The sequence below is a fragment of the Tauraco erythrolophus genome, chromosome 5 (genome assembly GCF_009769465.1).
Source record: "Tauraco erythrolophus isolate bTauEry1 chromosome 5, bTauEry1.pri, whole genome shotgun sequence".
NCBI lineage: Eukaryota > Metazoa > Chordata > Aves > Musophagiformes > Musophagidae > Tauraco > Tauraco erythrolophus.
In genome coordinates this window covers 1897045-1923948 of record NC_141469.1, presented here as the reverse complement: position 1 = coordinate 1923948, position 26904 = coordinate 1897045, and the positions used below count along the sequence as shown (strand labels likewise).

General features: G+C 49.4%; 1 protein-coding gene across 1 annotated transcript; it reads left to right on the top strand.

Annotated features, from left to right (window-relative positions):
- The first annotated feature begins 7530 nt into the window (after positions 1-7530).
- Positions 7531-26528, top strand: SEPTIN11 (septin 11). The gene is made up of 8 exons (XM_009983002.2): positions 7531-7645; positions 11378-11573; positions 14246-14432; positions 16610-16771; positions 18536-18632; positions 20465-20633; positions 25136-25268; positions 26337-26528. The coding sequence occupies exons 2-8, from the start codon at positions 11407-11409 to the stop codon at positions 26526-26528; spliced, it is 1107 nt and encodes a 368-aa protein (XP_009981304.1). The 5' UTR covers positions 7531-7645; positions 11378-11406.
- The last annotated feature ends 376 nt before the right edge of the window (positions 26529-26904 follow it).

Sequence of the window (26904 nt, the reverse complement as noted above, 5' to 3'; positions counted from 1 at the left end):
CAGCACTGTGCCATGATGTCCCCCACCTTCCTCCGAGCAAGCCAGCGGGGCCCGGTGTTAATGCAGATCCTGGTCCTAAGTCCCAGAGCTAATTAATTATCCAGAGCACGACACGGGGCACCTTTCAGTCCTGGAGCTGGCTGAATAGGAGCTGACAAAATGTGCCCTCGATATGCAGCTGTGGTTTTTTTCAGCGAAGAAAACACAGGGTTAAGGAATTGCAAGCCAGCCTTCCCTCGCAAGGAAAGCTGCTGCTTTTTGTTGGGAGCGGCCCTTAATTTGATTCAGGTATTGGAACAGTGCTGCCTTGTTCCAGTTTTATAAGCGAGCCCTGTCGGCTGCTTTGCTTTCTAAAAATCTCTTTTGCCCTGGTTGGGTTCACGCTCCTAACTGGGTTGGAGTCGGTGGAAGCCTGGGGAAGGTTTAAGGAAAACTTGGCCGTGGGATCGGATGCTCTGTACTTGGCGTTGTGTTCGTTCCACCTTCTTGTGCCCGGGAGCGGTGTCCTGGAAAGCTCCCTGGAAATGGCTTCTACGTTAGTGTAACTGGGAATCTCGCCTGGTTTGTGTATCGCACTCTACTCCACGTCGAGTCTCGTGTTGCGCTGTGCCTCCAGCTGAGGCTTTTAGCAAAGTATAAATCCCCTTATTTAACAGCCTGTGATGGAGCTGTTTCTGGGCTATTTTAAGTGTGTGATGGTGGAATAAGGGAGGAAATGGCTGTTGTTGGCTTTTTCCTCTCTGCTGTCTTGCTGGACTACATCTCTATCTGTGCTGGTGTCGGGCCGTGTAGCGGAAGGGCTGGAAAAGGGCAAAAGAACTGGGGAAAAAAAAAAATAAAAAAAGTTTCATGTTCATACAGTGACATGCCTTCCTGCCTGTTCCCAGTTAGCCTCTGCCCTACTGGTCTGAGTTGATTTTAACGTTTAAGATTTCCTGTTGCCAGGTCCAAAAAAAAGTTGACCTTTTCCAGTACTCACTGGTGTAAAATGGCTGTGTCACCCTCTAAGGGCAGCTGGTGGTCTGTGGTCCCCACAGAAAACATTTTGTTTGGGGCTGGTGTGAAGGATCCTCCAACTTTCTGAGCTGAGAGAGGATGGCTGGGGCTGCTAACGGGATGCATGTGCCTTTCCCTGCACGTGGCACCTCAGAGGACAAAAGGTGGGGAAATGGCAGTGAATCAGGAGGAGGGAACGTTTCAACCTGGGGAGCCTGGCACTGAATAGTAGAATAATAATAGAATAACTCCCATTTTTATTTCATCAGCCTCGTGCAAGCGGTCAGAAAGGCGTAGTTCCACGTTGTCCTCCTGTCGGGAGAGAGACTGGCCAGAGAAGCAAAGAGCATCTGGTTCTCATTGGGCTCTGCTTTTGGATGGTCTTCATTCTTGTTTGTCACATTGTGTGTCTTCTTTTCCCCCTCCCTTCCTTCTTCCTCTCTCCTTTTTTTTTTTTTCCTTTTCTTTCCCTTCAGTGAGTTTACAAGCTTTGCTGGAATGCACATATGGTCCCTATCATCCCCTAAGTCCAGCTTTTTTTCCTTTGTGCTGGTTAGCAATTTGTGACATCAGGGGCTGTTAGAGGCATTAGTCACTTTTACTCTGAACAGAAACGTCCGTGGTTTTTGGAAACCTATGGAGGAAAATGTCTTTTATGTCAGTTCTTGGCATAAACGGAACTGTTAGTGCTCTGAGCTTGCGCTGACCTCTCGCCAAACATTTTCCCTGGAAGCCAAACGTTGGTTCCCACTCTCTACAGCCACTTCTGAATTGTTAGATTTTGCTGACTTCCCTCTTCCCAGAAGAATGCGACTGTATCCTTTTTCTCCATCCTCCTGCTGCGCTGCTGCAGCGTGCCAACGTCAGCAGTTCCCTTGGCCTCGCCGCCAGCGTGCCTCGGGGGCTCGGGACCGCGGCGGCTCCATCGGGGCTGCAACTCGTGGTTCCAAGTTGCTGGTGACCTGGATCTTTGCTGCTGCTGGGTGCTTTGTTGGCTGAATTGCTTCCAGCTTTTCTCCCAGAAAATCACCTTTTCGACTGTCTTGGTTCTTTGGGATTAAAAGGCAAAACCAGCATGTTCAAGGAGAGCCTTTTTGCGTTCCCTGTGACCTCCGTGGTTACCAAGTGAGCCACCCAGCTGTGGCACACGACTTTGTTGACATTATTTTCTGTTATTAGGAGGTAGGGAGACCTGGCTCCTTGCTGTTGTTGCAAACATTGCTGGAGGACCGGAGCAGGGGACTTAGGGAATGAAGAGTGCTTTATTGGGAAGCTGCGTGCCCCTAAGCAGATAGAGCTGGTGCCAGCTTTTGTCAGGGAAGAACAGGGTAATTGACTGAGATCCAGCCCTTGGGGGCAATAGCTGCAGCAGTGAGTCAGTGGGTGGGTTGGTAGGGTGGGGGGCATTAGCCGTCTGGCTTGCCTACCTCGCTGATGAATCTTCATGGTTTGCTTGACCATGCTTGGAATGAGGAATATGTGTCCCAAAGGGGGCTGCTCTCCCTGTTGAGAGAGAAAGGGTGAAAAAAAAAATAATAAAAGGACAAAAAAAAAAAAGACCTCCCAGACTTGAGTAACTCATGGAGACATCTGCCCGAGTCTGCAGCAGGAGCGTGGAGACAGGAACTGCCCCTCCTCTGGTGACAGGGATGGTGATCCTAGCCTGAAACAACAACCAAGTCCTAGCTTGGTGAGCTGACTGGGGGCTGGTTTCTGGTGGCACGACTGGGCGACCTATGGCAAGGAAGGGGAAGGAATTGTTCCTTCTTTTCCTGTTCCCCCCATGCTGTTCCACTTAAATTCCCTTGTCCAAGAATTAAGGGTCTAACGGTCACTTAAGTCTCTGTAAGCAAAGGGATGGGGGTTGTGGGTGCTGTTTGAAGGTACTTAACCAGCCAGCTTGGCTCTAGCGTGGGCGCTGGGAATGCTTTGTGCCCTGCCGACAGGGAACCCGGATCTTGGGTTAAATGCGGGAGAGGGTACGATAGACCCGTGTCTTGCCAACTGCTCTTTGCTTCTCTGCTCGCTGCCCTTTCCTGAGCCACCTTTTTGTCTGAGCAGACCAAAGTACTTCCAAGGTCCCTGGCTTTGGATGCAGCATCTGTGATGACTTCCAAAAGGTGGGAACGTGCGCCCAGTAATGGGGCAAAAATGTAGCTGGCCTGAGCTGCTGACAACAATGAAAGCTTTCAGAATTTCTTAAAGGTGCCTCCTCAGTTGCGTGGCCTCAAAAAACTGCACACTTGCTTCATATTTGTGGTTGAGCTCAATATTTTGCATACCAGCATTTTTCCCCTCTTGAATTTGAGGCTCGTTTCTGTTTTCTTTAACTCTTGGGAGGCCGTGTGAAAGTGACCCCCAGCTGCCAGGAGCAGCGGGACAGGAGGGGGATGTTTTTCTGGCAGCCCTGAAGCAGAAGGGGCTCAGCCAGCAGCTTAGTTGGGTCGAGGGACCAGCTGTCTTCGTGGCTGAGTCCTCAGCAAGGAGAGTGGACCAGGTGTCCTTGTGGATCCTCTCTGCTCAGCCTTTTGGGAGTGACACTCTTTGTCTGTCCTGGAGAAGGACAATTTTGCGTTATCTTGGATCAGCTTCCAGACGCTTTGTGAAGCGTGAGGACATGACTCTGCTTTGTGCTGCCCCTGGAGAAACGATGAGTTTCTGATCATGGGACCCACCTTACTATCTACCTCTCCATCTGCACACGGACGTACTGTTACTGACTCCCATGAGGAAAATAAGTTTGTTTCTCTTATTCCAGCTAGCCCTGCCAAGCCACAGCAGCTTAGGAGGAATGAGCTGATTCTTTCCTTGCATGTGCCTCGTCAGCCAAATGGTTTTATAAAGCTTCACGGAGTTACATCCAGGCAAACCACTGGTTGCTGCAGAGCATCCGTTACGGCGGTGCTTGACCTCTAAAACCTTTGCCACGAGGAGCTATGTATGAAGAAGACCAGATCCAAAGTAGACTTGACAGGGCTCTGAGATTGCAAACCCTTTCTTGTCTTTTACAAGGTGTTTTTTTTTTTTTTCTTTCTCCTTAAAATTAAGAGCAGTAGGACATGGGGTCTTGGCAGTCCCTTTATGGTGATGGTCCGTAGTAGATGCTGTGCCTCTGGAGGCCTGTCTGTCTTTTATTTACCCCTTACCTTACCCTGTTAGAGTTAAAACCAGCAGCTGCAATAGCAGCATCTCCAAGATTGTTGTCGATCCCAGAAATGTCAACTCTGGGATGCCTTGTAGGTCACTCTGCAAAGAAAAATAAAGCCATCGGATCAGCATCTTTCCCAATAAACAAGCATTTATTTGTTCATGTTACTCTGTAGTTTCTGTAGGGGTTAGTACACAGCTCTGGAGGCTTAGAATCACTTCCTGCTCATGTGGATGGGATGTAAAGAGGTGGGAAAGATTGGCCCTATAATGCAAGGTTCAGTCAAGGAGAAGTGATTGTGTCTTTGGAAAGAGCTTAAAAAGCAAGGATGCTCTTGGGGTGTCGGAAGCTCTCTGATATCTAAGAACATCCAGACAGTTTATGGAAATGTATGGAGCTGTGGTTTTACCTGTGCTGATCTTGTCCATAGCTCCTGAAGCTGCAAGCAAGGAGAGGTGCTTGGCAGTCAGTCTTTCAGGATGCTCGCAGGAGGTCGGCGCTTCCAGATACAGCGACTTGGCGGGGCCTTAATAAGGTGTTTCTTAGCCCTGTGTTTCTGTGGGTGACAGCTGAGAAGTTGTCTCAGTCCAGGAGTGTCTTTAGGTGTGGAATTGGGCAAAGAGAGGAGTTGTGCTGAGCTCTATTAATCAATTTTCTGAGGGAAAATGAGGATTTGCCTTCAGAAGAAGTGGGTGAGGCAGGGTGATGGCATGCCTTTCCACCTGGGGTGGGGTGCCCGGGCAGCACTGCTGCCTTCCGCTGCAACAAGAGCCCCGTGGCAGGAGGAATAATTCAGTGCTTGGAGCATCTGAGCTTTTCATGAGTGCTTTGGGCAGAAATCAGACTGCACTTCTGCCTCTTGTTATGCCACACAGCTTGTAAAAAAACGCTTGGCATGGAAAAGTGTAAAGATAGTTTTTGTTTTTTTTTTTTTTTCTGTTTGTTTGCCACTTGCAGGAGAAAAAAAAAGAGGAGGGAAGTAAATCAAGGAAGGTATGCAGCAAAAAATAACTGACACAGATGTGAGAGATGAGTGTAATTGCTGTTTCTGCTGAGTAACTGATGTTGAGGCAGTACTTGATTGCCTAAAATAAGTCAGGGAAAGAGCTATGGGTGCTGTGCTGAGATGTTCAGCACCCACCACTTTGTGAAGCCTGTGAGTCATGGGCACCTATTGCTTTGTGGCATCTGCTCCGAGCTCCTTTCCCTTAGTCGCCAACCCAGGCCCTTGGGTGTTTTAAAAATAAATACATTTAATTTAACCGATTCACATCATGCACAAATCCCAGGATCTCCTTCCATTGCCTGAGGCTTTTCCAGGAAAGTCACTGTTGCAGGTAGATGAGGTGATGGTCTGTTTTGTTTGGTGTGGGTTTTTTTTTTTTTTTAATTTATTTTTTTTATTCAGCCTGAGTGAAAGAGGTGGCATCTCTTAATCATCTTCAGCTCCTGTGGTAGGGTGCTGGTGAACAGCCCCCCGGCGTACGGAGGCGAGCAGTCTGGTAGGTTGGCACGAAGCCTTCAGACAAGCCAAGTCGTTCAGAGGGGGCTCAGGGATCCAGTACAGGTGTCGAGCCGCGTGTGCCAGCGTGGCAAAAAGGAGCCCTTGGGCCCCTTTTCCCGTATGGTGATGGCACAGACTTAGACAATTTTATTTTGAGATGTTGCCTTTCGCAGAGAATTTCTGTCTTTTTTTTTTTTTTCTTTAAGTCTGAGTAACCTTTTCTTGAACTGTCAGCCCAGATTTAACTTTTTTCCCTGCAGTCGGTGGCTGGTCTGTTTTGAGGAGGCAGGTGGGTATGCTCAGCAGTTGTGCGCAGAGCGGGAAGTCCTCCTCCACTTTTCCTTCTTATTTTAACTCCTAAAGAGGTGATGTGTTTTTTTTTCATATCTGATCCCAAGCCCACTGATTTAGTGGAAAAGCAGCTGATGCTTGGAGTGTCTTTAAACCAGCCTCAGGCTGCCCACGGCTGTAATTTAGCTCAACCCTATCACCTGGGTGGAGTGACTCTAGTGGGAATGTTTGGGTTTGGAGACAGGTTGGTGTCTTAAGGAGGACAAACTTTTGGAGAAAAAGTTTGTGTGAAATAACAGCGGAGTTGCTCTAGGGCTGCTGAGGGGGTTTCTATATTTTCTTAATGTGTGCTGAGGATGTTGATGTATAATGATTTGTTGGGGAGAGATAACTGGGCTGGCTTCTTTCTCCGAGGCTCTTTGTGACTTACTGTACAGCTGTTGTGGAAAAGTCCTAAATATAATTTTGGAGTTGTTTCAAACCTCCCTTCTGCAAGGCTTGTGCTGCCCTATTACTCTCCATGAAACAGCCTTGGGGTGTTTGGTGTTAACAGCTTGGGCCTCCCCGGGCAGCCTGAAGGAGAAGAGTGGGGTCCCAAGGGGTGACTTGCACCTCTGGGGTGCCCAGCCTGGCTTTTCTCCTGCTGAAGACATGGAGGGGCAGCACGATGGGCTTTGTAGGTCATGCAGAAAACGCTGGGAACGGTGCCCTGCTGTCTCACCCCATGTCCGATGAGTTTATTTGTAAACCAAGACATCTGCAAAGTAGCGTCTATGATGCTCTCCTTTCCGGTCAAGGCCTGGAGAAGCTGGGAAGAGATCTAGCTGGCTTTAGAGGCGCTGTTGCCCTCTAAGTTACGTCCTGCCATGGCCATGCCGAAGGGTTGCGGCAGAAGTTGGAGTGTTGCATTTCCCTTGGGCTGCTGGGAGGCCCCAGCCAAGGAGAGCACCAGCTTGGCACTCTGCTTGCCTGCGCCGGTTTCGACCAGGAATAGGTTTTGGAGTTGCAACCAGGAGTACATCCCAACCTGTGTCGTTCTTTGTGCTGTTTGGGAGAGTTGGGCTTGCTGGGTGCTTTGGGGAAGCTCCCGTGCTGCTGGAGGAGTCTCAAAAGGGAACACTGGCTGGTTTCTGCCATACAGCGGTACTGTGGACTCAGTACTTGAGCAGTTTAACAGGAATTGATCTGCTTGCAGCTATGACCATGTTCTATGTCTCTTCCAGGTGTCCACCTCAACAATTTTTGAGTAACCCTGGAGACAGGTGATGCTGAGGCCTCAGAAATGGTGTTTGAGTGTTGGCAATTTGCTACAGAATGATGGTTTATTAATCGCGGTCGTGGAAAAACAGTCTAGTGGTGTTGGCATGCCTTGGGGTTGGGGACGCTTGAGCTGCTGAACCTCACATCAGAGAGCTGGATAGAAGTGCAAGGAGAGCACGTTTGGGAGCAGACCCAAGACAGAAAGATCCTCTGTCCCAAAAACTTGTGTCATTACACAGTTCTGAGGGGACTAGGCAGAGTTTTCTTCCCTGGCAGGGATGTTGCAGCTCTGTTAAATGCCTTTTTTTTTTTTTTCCCCTTGGTCTTACAGAGCGATGACCTTAGGAATCTGTCCCTCTCTGGCCATGTGGGCTTCGACAGCCTCCCCGATCAGCTGGTCAACAAGTCGACATCGCAGGGCTTCTGCTTCAACATCCTCTGCGTGGGTAAGTCATCCTGTGCTGCTGGACGGTCAGCTTGTCCAAGGGGTGCACGTGTATCCAGGAGTTAGCACCTTCTCCATCTGGCAAAGGGTAAGACGGGAGCCAGTGGGGACCATAGCGGCAGGGAAGTGATAGTTTTTTCCCAGAGCTTTTCCAGGGTGAAATCTATTATCTCCCTATTCCTTTTTGTCTATCCCATCCGCTCAGTCAAAACATGGAAATTTCTAGGTGTTAAAAATCTACCCTTCCCATAGTCCTGCGGTTCTGCCTTCCCCAAAGACTGCCCGTAAGGAAACCGAGCTAACTTGGGAACTGTGTTTTTACAAGAATATTAACTTAAATCTGCTTTTCTCTGGGTTGGGCACAGAGGCTGTGTCTCAGTAAATTGCTTTCTTTCCCTTCCAGGCTTTGCCTGCTTCTCTCGTTATATTCTTAGATTCTCCAGTTGGAAACGATGCCATTTTTAGTCTCCAAATGATGTACTTGAGAAGGAAGCCTGTCACCTGTTCTCTGCTCTATTTAATCTGGGTGCTGCAAGTTGGTTTTATGGTCTCACTTTTCCCAAATTGTTCGGAGGGTGAAACCCGGGGAGGTGACTCCTTCTCTTGGCTCTAGAGAGGTGCTTGCTGCCTTGGCACTGGTACGGGTGCCACGCAATCAGAAACCCATTGCTCAGCCCCTGGGAGTCGAGTGCCAAACAGCTTTGACCTGTTGGTGGACCTCTTTAAGATGCCCCCAGAATGTGGGGGTGTGAGTCATCAAAAGTGGTGGGTTATGCTCCGTTCGGCAGAGGAGCCTGCAAACTTTCTTTGTATTCATTTGTCCATTTAAACCTGTAAGAAGGGAAAATTGTTCCTTCCAATTAGTTACATGAATTAGCTGGAAAAAACCCACAACCCTCTGACTGAGATTTTCTACAGCAAGTTGCAAATTTCTGTTTGTGGTGCAGGGTGAGCCGTGTGAAAAGAAATCTGGCAAACCAGCTAGACTCCTCTCTGTAGCTGTGCATGTCAAAGGAGGAGATAAGACAATAGTTGCACTTCTGCACACTCGAGCTACCCACCCTCACCATGACTCTCCTAGCAGCATGAAAGCATTTATAATTCTGCAGGGAACATCTTGATTAGCAGGCAGCTCTTTGATCAAAATGGCATCAATTAATTGCCTTTTTCTCTGGCGGTAAATATTCTTCTCTTAGCATGACTTGATATGTCTCCATTAACATAGCAATTTGATCCAACTCTTTTCTTCAAAATGTGCTGAACAACCATATTTGGCCTCAAATGAAAATCTCACACCAATTGATGTAGTTGTGCAAGGAATAGAAATCTTCCCCTTTAAAAAAAAATAAACCACAAAACAACACTTGGAAATCGTGATTTGAGCAGGGACACAAGTAACTTGGACATTGTAACGTGAGGCTTTTCATGGTGGTGTGCATGGATAAAACGCCGCGGAGCCCGTCTAGCGCAGCGTGCCGCAGCACCACATGCCCATCAGGAGCTCACTGTGCTGTCCAGCTTAGGACTGATCATTCCACGTTGGGTTGTGCTCCTATGTGGTCCTAGATTTTGAGCTCTAATGTCACGTATACTTTCTGTCTTGCCCCTTTTTCATTTGTTCTTTCTTATTTAAAAGCTTGCTTTATGTCCTGCAGCTTCCCAGGGGTAGGAAAGATGCAAGAAATGTATCTCTGCCTAATTATTTTACTGGGCTTTACGTGATCGCTTGCCTTCCTGACCTTAGCATGAAAATGGTCCAAGTCCAAGGCAGCAAAATGAACTGTCGAGTATCACAGAGGAACAGGCAGCTGCTGAGTAGAGGTATTTGTTTCTCTGGACTCAAACACTGTAGGGTTCTTTCGAGGTCCTCAAAGTGGAGGTTTTGCATATTTTGAGAGATTGCCACGCCAGGAGTGCTGTGTACAGCCCAGAGAGATGCTTGAGGGCCATCTCGGAGGCAGGCTCCCCTCTCCCACCTGGTATTTTGCATTGCTTTCCAGTTATTCGCTTCTACGTAGGATTTTTGGGGGGGTTGAGAGGTCAGGGTGGGACCTCTTCACAAGCCCGACCTGCAAATGCCAGAGCTGCACACCACAGTCCAGGAGGTCTGTACGAAATCACAGCATCTCGTCGACTGGAGCAACTTTGGGATGTAACCTCAGCCCACCCCCTGCTCACAGCATGAGTAGCACTTTGGAAATGTAATTGCTAAGCAAACACTTTTGACTTAAAAATGGGATTTAGGCAAATGCTTTCATCCACCTTCCTAATTGCACTGGGGATTAGTGATCCTGTTACAGTGTTAAAAGTTGGGATTTAAGCAGTGTGCTATTCGAGATTTTTAAAAAGGTTATGTATTTCCCCGTCTCAAGTTTTTGTTGTCCAAGTTTCACTATGAGTTTTTTGTGATCCTCTTGGAAGAGGAATGGAAACTGAGCTGAAAAAAACAAAAACCGAACGTAAAAACGTGTAGAGAATCAGGTATCTCCTTGAGAATCCAATTCAGAGTTGAGAAAATTTACAGCTTCTGTGAAGTACGTCGTATCAGAACTAGGACTTAGCCTTCACTATTAAAAAGAGAATTAAGTATTTCTGGTTTAAGAACACCTTCTTGCTGTCCTGAATACAGACGTTGCTTGTGAGGTGGGAGGTTGGGGCTCTTCACGCCACCGAGCAGAAGGCAGCCAGAGCCTACATCCCTGCTCAGGTCATACCCATGTCAGAGCCGTGGGCAACAGCTGAGACTGCTGGAAGCAAATGGTTTTCTAGGAAAGAAGGGATTATTTGTTTCTCTTGTGCTGCTGGTGTAGGAAGTCCAGGAGCAGGGTTCTAGCAGCAGCAGGCATTTGCTGGTTCATCACAAAAGTCCGTTCCTTGCTCCGTGGAGAGGGCTCACTCGGCAAATGTCTACGTAGCAGTTTTTAAAACTGTTGTGGTTTTATTATTGGTTTGGGTTTTTTCCTTATTTTTTTCCCCCTTTGCTTCCTTCCAGTTTAGTACCTTCTCATCAGGGAATCTCATAAGCCTCAGCCTCTTCAATTCCTCCGTTTGCCATGAGAAGCAGTTAACAGTGGTATTACTGGAGAAGACTGGGTGCCTCTCTGTGTGTGGGGGGGAAACAAGCCCCTTTCCTTTCCCAAAATAACGAAAAATCCTTGAGGTCAGGGGTGTTTATTATCTCTGGTGATGCTACTTTTGGTGTTCTTAACTGCAGTTGGGGTACACCTCCCATGGATACCCAGCCCATAAATTTCTCGTGCCATTCCCAGCCCGGCAGCGTAGCTCTTCACCAGCGGGTGACGACTCGTAGCTCTGAAGGCATTTGATTTATCTTGATGTCTGTCAGGGCAGCAGCTTTCTCGTAGCAGGGGCTCATTTCAGATGAGCATCCCCAGCGTGTGGTCCTTTCATTGGATGTGTCCCCAAGGAGTGCTGCGGAGACCCAGGCGGTGTGACCTGCGGAGAAAATGAGTCGGAGCTCACCAGCAGAAGGCAGAGCTGCTGTCACCTCCCAGTGTCCACCAAGTCCCTATTTCAGTCCTGGGGGATCACTAAAGATGGGGACTGTCTTAAAAGACATCTGTTCCTGCAGGGATTATTTTGCTTAGCCACGAGCACGTAGCCTAATTCCACTGCTAGCCAAGCGGAATAACTCCGTAGCCTGGTGAGTGTGTCTGAGAATGAGCTGAGGAGGAGCCATCGGACCATGCTAACGCTGCCTTTGTCTGCTCAGGTGAAACCGGCATCGGCAAGTCTACCTTGATGGACACTCTGTTCAATACCAAGTTTGAAAGCGAACCCGCGACGCACAACGAGCCTGGCGTGAGATTGAAAGCCAGGAGTTACGAGCTCCAGGAGAGTAACGTCCGTCTGAAGCTGACTATTGTCGACACGGTCGGATTTGGTGATCAGATTAACAAAGATGACAGGTAAATTTATTTCTGTCAGGAGAAGGAATCCTTGTGTTGATGTGCTCGGAGATGAGAAGTGCCTTGATCCTGTGCGAGGAGGAGGTCCCTCGCTGTTCCTGGGGGTGTTTCCTGGTCCAGGCGAGGCAGCTACCATCACTCACCCCATGAGACAGGTACAAGTGTTGAGAAACTGAAGAACAAATAGATCCACTAGGCTACAGAACTCAAACTGTGCTTCTGCGCGGCTTATTTGAAGTCTCTGCTGGAGTTGAAACATGTCAATGTTTGAAAGCATGAGTTCACATTGCAATTAAATTGCATCTTTTAGGATCATAGTACCTGTTCACACCATCCTGCAGCGGTCAAGTCGAAGCGCGTTTTGCTTCAACGTTGCACCTGGGTGCTGATTTTCGTGTTACGCGCATGAAGTTAATATTCCGGGCAGCCTACGCCATCCCTTGTGTTTGTCCATATGGACTTTTGCTGTAGTGTTAAAACTCGTCCTGCTGTGATCATAGCTAATAGGCCACTTAATGCTCTTTGTCTTAGAGCCACACGTTCCCTCGTTGCAGTAATCCCAGCTCCTTCTGGAGGGTTATTTACCATCTTCTCTGCACCTTACCGAGTGAGGGCACGCTGGCTGGCAGCATGTGTGCTGACCAAAAGCTCTTGGGGCACTAGGTAGACGGACAGCATTAGCTTAACATCCAAGTTTCATAGAATCATAAAATGGTTAGGGTTGGAAGGGGCCTCAAAGATCATCTAGTTCCAACCCCCTTGCCATGGGCAGGGAAATCCTCCACTGCACCAGGTTGCCCAAAGCCTCATCCAACCTGGCCTTGAACACCTCCAGGGATGGGGCATCCACAACTTCTCTGGGTAACCTGTTCCAGTGCCTCACCATCCTCCATGTAAAGAATTTCTTCCTTCTATCTTACCTAAATCTGCCCTCTTTCAGTTTAAATCCATTGCCCCTTGTCCTGTCACAACATGCCCTTGTAAAAAATCCCTCTCCAGCTTTCCTGTAGCCCCTTTAGGTACTGGAAAGCTGCAATAAGATCACCCCGGAGCTTCTCTTCTCCAGGCTGAACAGCCCCAACTCTCTCAGCCTGTCTTCATAGCAGAGGTGCTCCAGCCCTCAGATCATCTTCGTGATGAGTGTCCACTGAGATCCCCGTTAGCGTGGAGATCAAGCAGGTTCTGCTTCCTGTCCCGTCAGGAAAACTCTGTAAATCATTTGAAAAGGTTTTAACAACGCTTCATTCCTGTAATGCTTGCTTGCTGCTTGACCTGACACCAAAAAGCAACCATTGCCCGTGCCGTGTGGCTCTTGCTCCCGGGTAACACCACGGAGCCAAGATGGTGAGAGGCACGTGCTGGCTGGAGGGACGGCGCTGCATGTCAGGCGCTGCCATATGCTCTCTGGCGAGAAGAAAAGCTGCTCAGAGGAGGAGCAGGTGCTCAGAGCGGGGATGCTCTGCAGCTTGTTACTGCCGGGTCACTTTGCATTTGCTTCGTTCAGCAGAGAAGAGGAGCCAGCAGTATGGGTGGTGAAGCCTCTCTGACTTCCCTCTCGGGCAGCCACAGGGCAGCAGGGCTTAGGGACAGCCTTTGTCCTGCTGTGTCTTGACACATGTGGCCACAGTGGGTGGGTTTTTCTCTGTGCTCCTGGTCTGAGTCCTCTTTGCAACATGCCTCTGTCTGAAGTTTTTGAGGTCTTGTAGTCAAGAGGCAGAATTTCCGAAATTGTGCTACAGCTCTCGCTTGTTAAACCAAGCAAGAGTCTGCTCCGCTTCACCAAGGGCTTTGAGTAACTGCTCAAACAGCTGCACTCTGGAGCAGAGGGGCCACAGCAGAGCCTGGCTGGCTGCCTGTTGGAAGGGTGTTTCTGGAGGACCTGACACCTCCTGATGGCTTGATTTCCCCTTCCCAGCTGCTTTCGAGGGAGGGCATTAACAGCAGTGCTGCAGGCAGTGACAGTGTTGGCTGGCTGCCCTGGTCTCAGTGCCCTCCTTCAAGAGCTTCTTTGGGCTGCAGGTCCTGAGGCTGCCTGTGGTGGAGGGAGGAACAAGCTGAAAATTTCTCTTTCCAGAAGCACAATCAGTTGGTCGGATCAGGGCATGTTACGCTGCACCAGCCTGTTTCCTTCATCAGAATGGTCCTTCCCAAAGCACACAGACAGTGCAGTTGTGTCCTGAGCTTTGCTCATAGGCTTCGATTCCTGAAAAGTTGCTTTTATCCCCTGGTGCATCTCTTCTCCCTTTCAAATGACAAAGAAGCTTCTGGACAAGCTAGGGTGGTAGGTAGGTGGCAGTTTGATGTTTCAATTTTCTTTGATCGGATTGTTCTCGGTGACGTTGGCAGAGCAGCAGCTCAGACTTTAACTGGAGAGACTGGCAAATAGACTCTTTTTGTTCAGAGGAGCAGCCTTGGGTGGTTTCCATGCACCAGAAGTCCAGGTCCTCTGCCACTTCATCTCGCTACTATGCCTGTAACACTCTCCCTGTGCACCAAGTGGGAAGGCACACTCGCTAAGGAGGGGCTCTAGGTTGGGTGGGGGGGACCCGAGAGCAGTGCTTGTCTCGGGACATGCAGAGCACCCATGATGCTTCCTGCGTGCCGACCGGTGACCTGCGTTGTCCCAGCAGTGAATGCCCTGGTTTTCTCTGTGCCCTGTTTTCTCTCTTCAGCTACAAGCCTATAGTAGAGTACATCGACGCGCAGTTCGAAGCCTACTTGCAAGAAGAGCTGAAGATCAAACGGTCCCTGTTCAACTACCACGACACCAGAATCCACGCCTGCCTCTATTTCATTGCGCCAACCGGACACTCGCTCAAGTCCCTAGACTTGGTGACTATGAAGAAGCTCGACAGTAAGGTACTTGCTGCTCGTGTTACGACCCTCGTGTGGCCCTACGAGTTCTTTTGTGATCTTGCCGCGGGCGTAGTTAAACCTGCTCAGCAAAACGCTGTCTGTTTTTAGCAGCAGGGAATTGCAGAGGGGCCGTGGGAAAAGTTTACCTTGGGCTAGCTGCTGGAATGGGTCATTACTCACTAATTGATATGCTGCAGAGATTCTTTAAGAGTTTGAGCTCCTACCTTCTTCCAGTCCCATCTGGGATTATGAAACTCGGCCTCTTGCTCCGCAGCTGTTCTATAAAGTTAGTGACCTGAGAGCACGGAGCTGTACTTAAGAGGACGCGTTAGGAGACCACAGATCATCTTGTGTTTCTGTGGCTTCACTCAGCCAAGTTCAGTGATAGATTTGTTTACAACTGAAAGATCAGTTGGCTGTTGAAAAAGTGAGAGGGATGTGTTTTCCTCTTTAAGTGCATGAATAAAAACGAGAGGTTGGACCCCGCTAGTTCTAGCACGCAAAGACATGGTTGCCATCTCTGTTTCGCTTTGTCCAACAGATGAATTGGGTTCTTGTACAAAACCTGATTTGGTAAGCGTGTGTGAGATGAGAAGTACATCTAAACACTTTAGGTCATCTTACTCATCAGTGGAGAAACAGGTAAATGCTGTGTCTGCGTGCTCTGACTGCATCCAGCTAGACACAAACAGTGTTTTGATCTTCTGTGGCAACCGTAGTGTTCTTCTAACCATAATTTGATAAACAAGAACAATCTGAGTAAACATGTTGCTCAGCATGTGCTTTTTCATTTACCCTCATGACTAGCAAGAACGGGAACCAAGCTTGGTTTAAACCATGGTGTTCTGCTAGATACTTGCAAGGAGATTGCATCTCTTTTCTTCTAGGGAAAATAACTACGTTAGAAATGTAAAACCTGGGTGTTCAAACTGAGCTTTACATCATGATGAAGCAGTTTAAATCAGTCCACGTTGCACCTTTGACTTATTGGCTCCTGATTCTGCACAAGATAAATGATGACAATGGTTCTTTCGTTCCTAGAGTGGCCTATCGATTGGGTTTTATGCAGTGATGGAGAAGTATCCCTGCCCTGTTTGACTTAAAATATGGTTATGGAGATCTACCCAAAATGAGCTAATTGGCGTTGGTTCAGCAAATGGGGGACTGAATATTTCCAGGCCATCCTCTGAACGGAATGAAGCGATGTAATAGAAGAGGATTTTCAAGTACTGTAGTTGAAATCCCTTTATGTAGTTCAATATCAACATCTTCCTCACTACAATTTCTAGCTGCTGGTGCAAGGAAAGGCAAATCCTGCAAGACCAAAGGAGAAATTCTCCATCTGGAGGGCGCAGAAAGGGAAACAAAGCAGGATTCCTCATCCTAAAGCATCCGTGCCCTCTCCCACCACCAAAGCGGACGCTTTATGATGCTCGCGGTGCATCAGTCTGCTCAGCGACACCGAGGGTGCCATGCTATCTGCCCTCAGGTCCTACCTGGTGCTGCTGTTTGCCCTCCTGCTGCCAGTGCTGCAAACAGCCTGCTTAGGGAGGAGAGTCAGCAACTTGGCTTGAATTTCTTTGTTAAACCCATCATGTCATTCTCTTGGATGATTGTCTTAATGCTCTTGAGAGCAGTACAGCGGGGGACAGGAGCGTGTGAGGGCACACAGGTGGAGGAAGCGTGCCTGTTGCTGCCAACCCTCACCCTGTGTTGCGTGGTGGGACATGGACCATGGGCTTCCACCTGCAGCGGGGTAGCAGCAGCACTGCTGCCCGCCTGAGGGCCCCAGTAACGACACCCGAGCAAACGCCCGGGAGAGGCTGTTGTCTGAGTGTCTCTCTTGAGGTCATCCAGCCCGCTGCAGCGTGGAGGAGAAGTGCCTAGATGGTCATTTCCTTTTTTTCTTTTTTTTTGGAACAGTTTATAATCACGTATGACAGCGTTTCCTGTCCAGCCGATTAGGATGAGGAGGGGAATAGGGCAAAGACAGGAAATAGTATATTGCCAAGTTGCATTTGATTCCTTTTTAAGGCCATCATGGCTGCTGCGCGGAATTCCTGTCGAAGGCAGTGATGCTGTCAGCTTACAGGGCCGTTGCTGCAGTACTGCTCCCCGTCCTCTCTCGGTGATGCAACATGGACAGTCCTATATTTGGAGATGCTGTCTTTGTCTTGCAGGTGAACATCATTCCCATCATTGCCAAGGCTGACACCATTGCCAAAAACGAGTTGCACAAGTTCAAGAGTAAAATCATGAGCGAGCTGGTCAGCAACGGCGTCCAGATCTACCAGTTCCCAACGGACGAAGAGACAGTGGCTGAGATAAATGCTACGATGAGTGTATGTTTTTTTGGGGGGAGCCTTGGTTGGCGTGGGCCCACCTTTGATGGTAGGGCACCTTGTGCCATGTTTCTTTTGGCTAGGAAACTGCAGTCTAAGCACAGGTATCAGACTGGCCAGAAGGCTTTTGGAGCTGGAGGTACCTGTCACACGTGGGCTGCTTGGCCTGCTATACTTCATTGTATGGTGAACGATTCTCCTCATATCCTTCGCCTGTTGCAGTATTCCCGTCTCGGAAAGGAAGAGGATGGGAGGCAGGGACCTGACGTGGTCAGGGCAGAGGGCTGGAGTTTGGGTTTCCTGTCCCAAACCACCAGTTGTCACTTAGTGGGGGGTGATTCACTTCTGCCTTTGTTTCACTTTCCGGTGGGAGCGGGGGCATCCTCAGTGATGTTCCAGCTTTCGGTGGAGCCGGTGGCTACCAGCAGCAAGGGCTCTGGCTTCCACCTCCTTCCCTTTCCTCTAGCAATAGGGCTGGGATTTGAGGGCAAACTGGGCTAGGGTAGACCACACGTTTCAGTGGGGTTTCCAGAGGGGAAACAACTCTTTCCCATGGGCCTGACTTGGAGCGCAAGGGGAAGAACCAGAGCTCGGGGTTTTTGGCAGTGACGTGCGTTGCAGCAGTGCTGACAGGGCCCTTGAGTGGCTTCAGTGAGGCGTGGAAAGCCCAAGAGGACGTGCCAACCCCAAAGCAAGTGCACTCAAAAGCAGGGGCAAGCATGAAGTTCAATTATCTGCGTTTTTACAGGGAACGGAGGCATCAAGATTAAGCTGTTTCCTTACAACTGGAAGACTTTTGTGAGTTTCCCTGCACAACAGCTTGTAGATTGGCAATTGTCACATCGGGCTGGATATCAGACCCTCTCCAGACCTCTATATTGCCTCTCTTTTCCCTGACTGTGTTGTGTTCTCAGCAGGGAGAAGCTGGCCAGAGAAGAGACATGGCTCTACTAGGGCGCAGCTTGTGCCACGTGCGTTTAGTCTTCCTCCAGTGCAGCCCGGCTGCTGGGAAAGTCCTTTGCCAGTTCATCACGTCTCCTCTGCCACTTGGCTTCTTCCCCTCCCACCCAGCCTGTGACCACGGCTTGGCTGACCCAGCACCCCCTCCCAGAGCTTGCCCCCAGCCCTTCTGGATGCCATTAAGGCAGGGAGAGCACCGCGGGGGTGGGCTGGCGGCAGTGTCCAGCTCCCTCCTGGCTCCAGCTACGCTTCTGGGAGTACATCCCAGTTTGTCACCACCACACCCATGGAGAGACCGGGATGTAGCAGAGCTGGGTGACTCAGACACAGCAGCCCAGGGCTGGGTCAACTCTGCCTTTCCCCATGCTCACAGCTTCCCCTTTTTAAAGAGGAAGCATTGGAAGTTATTTCTACCAGCATAAACCCCCTGAATTTTTTAGTGTGTCTTCCTTCAGAGGATGTACTTGTTATTCTTTTTCAGTGTTTGACAGTTGGTTTTCTTCAGTGTTCAAATTCAATTCCAGTTTCTAAGACTACTGTGCTTAAGAGAGTCATTCTTTCTAATTACGTGAAAAACATGTACATCTCTTGTATTTTTAGACTTGAGAATTTTGAACTTGAAGCCTGAGCAGGTTTCTCATCCAGACTGTCCTGTTGCTCTTTCTAAAACACCAGATGAATTGCGAAGACGTTTAAGCATTTGAATTCCAGTAGAGCTGCCACAGTAAACAGCTTTCTTCAGAAACAATCCCTGGCAAGGAAACAAAGGAAATCCCTAACCTTATTGTCCCTTTGCTTTTGTAGGTCCACCTTCCTTTTGCTGTAGTTGGCAGCACTGAAGAAGTGAAGATCGGCAATAAGATGGCAAAAGCCAGGCAGTACCCTTGGGGTGTCGTGCAAGGTATGTTACCAAAAGCACAAATCAGGCCTTGTCATCCTGTCTCATTCTTGTGTAAGGTGCTTTGGTGCCTGGATGGTCCTTATCAAGATCTGTTGGGAGAAAGCAAGATAACAACTCTAAGACTTCCTCTTAAAACCAGGGCTTTGCAACCTAGGTCTAGACGTGGAGGGGGTTTGGCGGGAGGGTGGGGATGTCAACGTAGCCATCGGCTTTGGGAAAGAGCAGGATAACATTACTAGATGCTAACCAACTAGCTTAAAAAAACCCAAAACTGAAATCTCCATTCTCAGTTTCTTGCGCTTTTCTGCCAGCAAAAAATCACGAGCAATAGGGAAGACCTGGACACCTGAGTGGGTTGAGTTTGGATCTTGCATGCAAGCCTGGATGCATCCGTGGAGCTGAGGGATTTTCCGGGGAGGTCAGCATGTGCTGTGCCCTCTCAACTTGAAGTGGGAGCAGAACTAATTCAACACGTGCTATGTGTTGTCCTGGTACTGTAATCTGTGGACGTGCAGCTGAAGTACCCGATGCCCCATGGAGTCAACCAAAAGCTCCTCTTGGTTGGAGAGCAGAGTTTGGTCAGGGGCTGTGTTTGCAATCCAGGCAGTACAGAAGCTGCCAGAGATAGGACTCGTCTTTGCTTTCCCAACCAGTGCCGAGAAGTGCAGGGTTGAGACGGTGGTGGTCTGTCTGCTTGTGGCTTCGGCTGCGTATCCAGTTGGAGAAGGGTCCAGCGAGCTGCAGGGGAGAATTGGCAGGGCAGTTCTGCAAAACTCAGGAGTTTTTCTCAGTAAGACAAACTGACCCTGAAGCAGCTTCAGACTTAACTGTCTTCAGCTGTGTAAACCAGAGGATAATACTGGGAATAAGTCACAATTAGCAAAGAGGTTGGTATGTTTGGGAAGTCTTGGGCTTGACACATATCCTGCTGGGTTCTTGCTGTTCCCAGGAAACTAGGACCAGATAGTCAAAGAGATGTAGTTGGGTGGTAGAGAGACTTTGAAGATCTGGCCCTGAACTGCCCCTTTGCAGAGACAGCTGGTCTGGTCTGAAGGGGAGCAGCTGGAGGGCTCCGCCGTGTCCCCGGAGGCATGCTGCACAGTTGTCTGTGAGCAGCAGCGATGCCCGCTGCTTGCTGCTGCATCCTAAAGAGACAACTTGCACTCTTTGTAAGCGTACCCAAACTGGTTGCCTGCGCTGAAGCGTGCAGCCTTCTGGCCGCAGACCCTTTGCAGCTGAACAGGTTGCTCACCCAGGGGCTGGCCGTGGCCCCAGACCCTGCTCTGAACAGAAGTTCTTCTGGGAAGCTGTGTTACACTCCACGTGATGCCTCCCTTCAGTGCCAGGAGCAGGCGTCCAGGGCTCCGTCGTAAGGTTAGCTGGCGTGGAAAGGGTAAGAGCAGCTCTGATAGGATCTTCTCCTAACCTTTCTGTTCACCACTGCTACGAACTGAGACCCTGTGGCTGCCTGGACCCCTGTCCATGACTTGGATTTAGAGTGGATTTGAGTGGGAAGTGAAATGCTGCGTGCACACGGACCGTCACCTCGCTGGTGCAGAAGCGCATGGAGAAGCAGGAGCTCTGTGACAGATGGGCAGCACGGAGATCTTGGAAATCCAATGAAAGGCCTTGAACTGATGCCCGTGTGTTGGGGTGGGATGGTCTCACCCCTGGTTCAGCAAGGTGTTTAGGTGCAGGCTGACTTGGAGCTCTGCTTGTGCACCTGAAGACCTCTCAGCCTTGCTAAACTGGGGCACGGGTCCAGAGAAAGGGAGGACCTGGCTCCTCCTGGGTTTAACGTTCTCCCTTTGGGTGCTCTGTCTCTTTGGCAGTTGAAAATGAAAATCACTGTGACTTTGTGAAGCTGCGGGAGATGCTGATCCGAGTGAATATGGAGGACCTGAGAGAGCAGACGCACACCCGGCACTACGAGCTGTACAGGCGCTGCAAACTTGAAGAGATGGGATTCAAGGACACGGATCCGGACAGCAAGCCTTTCAGGTAGGAAAGGATAACTCCAGCCTTGTAAAACCAGAGAGCTTGGAGGCTTCGGGGTTGGCAATGTTTGCAAGAGCCAGGGAGGGAATAGCCGTGGTCACCTATAGCAGCTGAGATGTAAAGGGTGGCTGGGGAGGAAAACCTTGTGCAATGTAGTGATGCCCTCAGGGCGTAGGATTTGTACTGGAGAAGCACTGCAAAAGCTTTGGGTGGCTGAGAAACCAAGTTCTTGCTTGAACATTTTGAAAATGCCTGCAGCAGGGCCATACAGGCTTTCTAGAACCTGCACAACATAGTCTGAGGGCAGAATATGGCTCGTTTCAGATGAACCTGGAAAGCTGCGGAGGAATCATAGAATGGTTAGGGCTGGAAGGGACCTTCAAAGCTTACCTAGTCCAACCCCCCTGCAAGGAACAGGGATATCTCCAACTAGATCAGGTTGCTCAGGGCCTCGTCCAACCTGGCCTTGAATGTCTCCAGGGATGGAGCATCCACCACCTCTCTGGGCAACCTGTTCCAGTGTTCTACAACTCTCAAAGAAGAAGCACACGTCCATGGATCTATCTGCACCCTGTTGCTTAAGTTGTACTGGTTTTCTTTGCACCCTTCTCTGAGCATTCCTTGCTCTGCCGTGTCCAAGAGAAGCTGCTGGCCCTCACTCAGAACCACTTGTCTTTGAGTCTATCTCCTACCTGTTGTCTGGCAGCCAGCGCTGAAAAGTCATTTTGTTGATTGTCATTTGTCATTTTTTTTCAAGCTGAGGAAATCTCATTTTTGGGTTGGGAATTTGATTTTTAAATTTTTTTTTCCCTCCACCCTTACTCTTGCTTTCCTGAAACCTGTCAACTGGCCAGTCTTAAGTGGAGCTTGTGCTCATCTTCCTCCTGGCAGTGTTATGAGCTTCATGGAGACTTGAGTGAATCTGTTGAATAGTGAGTGGGTTAATCACTTCAGAAATTGTTCCTGGCACTTCTTGCTGATGGAGAAGGGCAGGGTTTGAGATGATCAGGTGATACCCTCATTCCTCCTCTGCAGACTCAGAGCCAGCTTGCTTGACTGCAGGTCAGGGCCACTTGAAATTGCTGGGCTCCAAGTGCAGCTGTGTCCATGCTGAGATGAAGGTGACTCGTGGGCTGAGGTATAACTGGTTGCCAAAGCGGAGATCCTGGGATAAACGTTCTCGGTGACCCCTTATCACAGCTGGTCCAAGGTGCGGTGTAAAGAGGGTGCTGTGGTCTGAGCTTGAGGTTTGGCTTTCTACTAAATACAGAGTTTATGCTGTCTGACAGCTTTATTGGTCTGAAGCCCACGTCATGAGCCAGGGACAACAGCTGTGTGGGAATTGGGGAGGGAGTGTTTGTTTTACCCTTTCATTTCCTGTTTCCCATTCCTCCCCAACTTTTCCCCAACAATTGCATCCGCTGCCTTAGCAGCATCCCACGCTCCTCTCTGCCCCAGGAGAAGGCGGACGGACTGAAACGTGCACCGAAGGGGCTTTACCCCCATAACACGTCAGGAATTGGTGCACCATCACCATAGCCATGCTTCATGTGTCATCCTCACCACGGAAAAACCGGGTGGGCTCCAGAGCAGAAGGCAGAGTGGGGGGCCTTGCGTTGGTGCTGCTGGAAAACAGCACTCCATGGAGAGCCAGGCAAGGTCTGCGCTCCAGCTCGGAGTTTGCATCAGTTCAGGGTTTCAGTTGTGACTTGCTGATTTTCGGCAGCTGCGTTTCTTTTGCAGCACAGAAATCGGTGGAGCCCAGTGCTGTTACTAAGCCCAAGTGGGAAACTCGATTGGATTTCCTTTCTGGAGAGCAATGCCTTACGATGGACTCAGCCCTTCCCTTGGAGGAATCTGAGGAATTTCCATTGCTTCCTGTACACGAGGCCTCTTTTGACCAAGCTATAAGTAGAAAGGAAATGAAAACGTACAGAATTTCTCCATCTGGTCCATGCTAGTTGAGAGCAGTTGGCTCTGGCTGCCTCCTCCCTCCAATAAACAAACAAAACCCATGATCCCAAGCTGTTTGGCCGGGGCTGATGTATATCTGAAACGAGGAAAACAGGAGGTTTGGTTCTTGCTGTTCTTCCTTCTGAGGCCAGGGATCAAAGCATACCCTTCCCTCGGGTCTGGGCCCCGGGAGCCACAGGGACTGTCGCTCATCAGCTGGGAGCAGGGAGCCTTTTGCAAATCTCAGGAAGAGTAGGGGAGGAGACCCCAGCAAACCCTTGGTGCTGTGCAGGCGCTTGCACGACGGGTGAAAAAGGGAGGCTGGTCCTGGCTGAGACACCCACCTTGCTGGCAGAGCCCCTGCCGCTCATCCAAGCTGTGGGAGGTGAGGAGGGAGCACCAGTGCCCTGTAGGTACCTGCTCCCTGAAGTGGGGTCCTCTGTTGCACGGAGACCCTTCTGCTGTCCTGTGCCTGTTGCGAACTGGTTTCGCTGCAGCTCTGGTTTATTTTCTCCAATTTTTTTTTTTTATATATCAAGTTGTGCGCAAGGGCATCATTAAGTGCGTGGGTGTGTGTTGGGGAATCGAGTTACTCTTGTAATCTAGCTTGGTATGTTTGCATACTTCAAAATTCCCTCGTCATCTTGGTCTGTGAGAAGCTGCAGGGATCCCAGTTGGTTTGGACTGTTATTCCTTAGGGCTCTAAGTGGGGCTTTTTTGTGTGCAGCCTGGAGTTGCCGGGCCAGTTCCTCTGAGAACTTGGCTTCTCTGGATGTCAGAGTCACGTCAGTAGAGAACTGAGCTTTGTGGCTTTCGGTTAGTGGTAGGTTTTGAAGCTTGAAGCTGGGATTAGCGTTGAACCTTGGGATGATTTAACAGCACGCTCCTGCCAGCCTTATCCTGCTTGCCCATCACCCCACGTTGTGTTTCTGGAAACGAGCTTGGCAGGAAATGGTTTGCTATAGAGGATACGAATCGCAGCGTGCAGAGTTTTCGTTTCGGTCCGTAAGGCTCTGCTGCTCCCTAGGATAGCGTGGCACTAATTGCAGATGGAGTTTTTGCTCATCTGCCCTCAGGGTTTTCCTAGGCTCTAGCCAGGCCCTTCAGAAGGATTTCTGAGTTTAAGTTTCAATGTCCACAGTCAGAGGATTAAATCCAAGATTGAATTTTAGCAAACATTTGATCCAAGTCTCCTGATGGCCATCTGCTGCAAGTGGTCTGGTTCTTGATTTCATCTTCTTAATCCCAAGATGCCTCTTGTCCTGTTCTCCCATGAAAAAGTTTTTGTCATTTTTAGAATCAGAATTTTTGCTTCAATGTGTAGGAAGCTGCTGTGGGCAGCTGGAATGGTGTAATTTCTCCAGGGTGGCCAGTGCTGTGCAAGAGCAGTTCCGGGCATCCTGCCTGTGGAGTGTTTTAGGGGGCCGCTGAAGTGCCCATCAATGAGCAGTGTTAAATCCAATTGACTTGCTGCCCAGCTCAACATCCCAATCCAACCCCCCCCCCCCAAAAAAAACCGTAACCACCAAAGAACAAAACCAAGCAAAAAAAAAAAAACCCTCCAAACTGCTTACTTTTTGCCAGGAAAGGCAGAAGGTTGGCTTTAATGGGATTAAGATGTTCCACCAACCCAATGGTTAATGTGTTCCTTAGGCACAGGGATGCAACTGATCTGTGTCATGTCAGGGGCGTTTTTATTTAAAAAAAGGCATTTTCTAAAAAGCATCTTGGGGGAAATAGTTATCATTCCCACACTATCATTATGGCTGAAGTATCCAAATCCATTTAAGGAATAAAACGAAGAGGAATTTGGCGTTCCGAGTTCCTAGGAGGCTCCGAAAATCTCAGAGGTGCATGGACGACATATTTTGTGTCCCAGATGTTTGCTGTGGTATCTCAGTGTTGGGGAAATGAAGGAATGCCAAGAAGTAGAGGGGGAATAAAGGAATGAAGGAATCCAGTCTTGTGGTTCTTCAGAGCGGGAACGCTGCTGCTCGGTCGCAAAGGCTTCGCCTCCCTCCACAGCTCGAGGAGAAAGAGAGATCTCCCAACGTGGCTTTATCTAAATAAAAGTGGTGAAAATTAGTTTTGTGTTGGTGTCATGCTTCACGACCTGCACAAAGGCAGGTTTTGCCCTCTGGTACGCCCATCTCTGTTCCCCAAATCTTGCACTCCAAGCGAAGAGACTGAGGACAGACGGTGGGAGAAGTGAGGAGGTGTGACTCCAGCAGATGACAAGCCGTGGGAGCATCAGGGATTGCTGTAGCTGCTGAGGTCATGGCTGTTGGTTTTCAAGGGTGGTCATCCTGCCTGCTAAGTGATTTGTAGGATCCTGAGCAGCGTGCTCCTTTTCACTTGCCCATTTGTCTCCCGCTGCTGCCACCTAGCAAGCCAGGACTGGTTTCGGTGGAGGTGGTCATGCCTCTTGCAGTCAGCGACCTCTGACGATGTTTGGTGACAGCACCCTGCAGTAATATCACCCAAGGCTGGAAAATGATGACTGGGCTTGAAACACAGCTCTGACTGTTGTTTTTTTTGTGTGTTTTTGGCAGTCTCCAAGAGACTTATGAAGCCAAGAGGAACGAATTCCTGGGTGAACTTCAGAAGAAGGAGGACGAAATGAGGCAGATGTTCGTCATGCGAGTGAAGGAGAAGGAAGCGGAGTTGAAGGAAGCAGAGAAAGATGTGAGTATATTGTAACTCAGAGGGCTGCGTGTGAGGGTTTAGGCTGGGACTTCTCCAAGAGAACCCTGGGAAGGTGAGCATCCAAATTGCAACACGAAGCCTGCAAAGATACTTGTGCATGAACAGTCTCAAGAAGCAGGTACGAGCTCAGTTCCCAGTCCTGCCATCACTTGTGGCGTCACCTCATTGGGCAAGTCCTCTGCCCCTTTGCTGTGCCTGTAAGATGGAGCAGGAGGATTCCCTGGTTTTGGGCAGCTGGAGGAGGATGTATACTGTGGAGTGAGTGGGAGGTGCTGCAGTGTGATGATAACAGCGGCTGTGGCTACATACCCCAGAGAAATGCCAGCCTTGCTGTGCGGTGGGAGTCCTCCCTGTGCTCCCACCTCTTCAGTCCCACCCAGAGGAGAGAATGTTTGCTACTCAACGTCATGTTGGTTGGCAGTGGATCTTCAGCTGAGGTATAGCCAGCGCTGCCCTTGAGCAGTCACACCTACCTGGAGACTTTCAGTAAGTAGGTAAGGACGTGCCCCAGGGCAGTAAGTCCCACTGAGCATAGCTGTAGAGGGATGGGGCAGACCTGACCTACCGTGATTTACTCGGTGCGTGTAGGTTGGCACCCATTACTGTGGGACAGAGAAAAGGTAGGTGTCCTGCTAGGGGAGGGAGCTGTTCCTTGGGCCTCATGGAGGAGCATGTACTTCTACAGGGGTACAGAGAAGAGCCCCAGAGAAGCACATTGCCCTGGATGGCCACGTTCCCTTCTGTTGCACAAGCATGAGCAAGTCCCCTAGGTGCAAAGCAATGAGGGATGGAACGTGAGGGTTTGGAAGAGTCCAGAGACCTGTCATGTTTCTACAGCAACTTAAATTCGTGCTGTCTGTCGGTGCAAGTGTGTGTTAATTGCAGGGCTTTTGGCACAAAGCCAGACATGCTTGGGACAGGCCAATGACTTGTTAATAATGCAGTGAGGCCTCGGTGCCAGCAGAACAGCTTCAGGCATTGGTACCAGTAATCAGGGTGGAAGGTTCTTCTCTTACACTCCAATTCTCGTCGTTTCTGTCCCGGCAGCTTCACGAAAAGTTTGACCACCTAAAGAGGACTCACCAAGAAGAGAAGAAAAAAGTGGAAGACAAAAAGAAGGAACTTGAGGAAGAGCTGAACAACTTTCAAAAGAAGAAGGCAGCAGCTCAGCTATTACAGTCACAGGCTCAGCAGGCAGGTTCTCAACAAACCAAGAAAGACAAGGACAAGAAAAAGTAAGCGGATGTCACCCACGTCCTTTGTAGCATTTGTTACAGTTTGGGAGTTGTTCTTCATTTCTTGCTGCATGTCTGTATTTGCTTTTCCCCATTACCAGACTGGAAACTGGGCTTTTATCAGTCTGATCAAATAAAATATTTTTTTCTAAAGGGTGGGCCAGGGACATGATCTTAATTTTTCTCTACAAGAGTATCTTCAAATTTTGTCTGACTGGTATGGGAGAGCAATCAGATGGTAGAGACGTTACTTGTGATCTGTCCAGCATCTTCTGGAACATCTCTGGAAGGTTCTGGACTCAGTTTTATCTGCCTGAGCCAAAACTCTTAAGGGGGTCTCTACCCGTCCTTTCTTTCACCCAAGAGCAGTCTCCAGTTCC

Bases quoted from the DNA above. Each gene is read 5' to 3' on its own strand.
- SEPTIN11 (XM_009983002.2), top strand. From the start codon at position 11,407: ATGGACACTCTGTTCAATACCAAGTTTGAAAGCGAACCCGCGACGCAC. The intron at 16,772-18,535 runs GTATGTTTTTTT...TTGCTTTTGTAG, and splicing joins AGATAAATGCTACGATGAGT to GTCCACCTTCCTTTTGCTGT. The intron at 18,633-20,464 runs GTATGTTACCAA...TCTCTTTGGCAG, and splicing joins CCCTTGGGGTGTCGTGCAAG to TTGAAAATGAAAATCACTGT.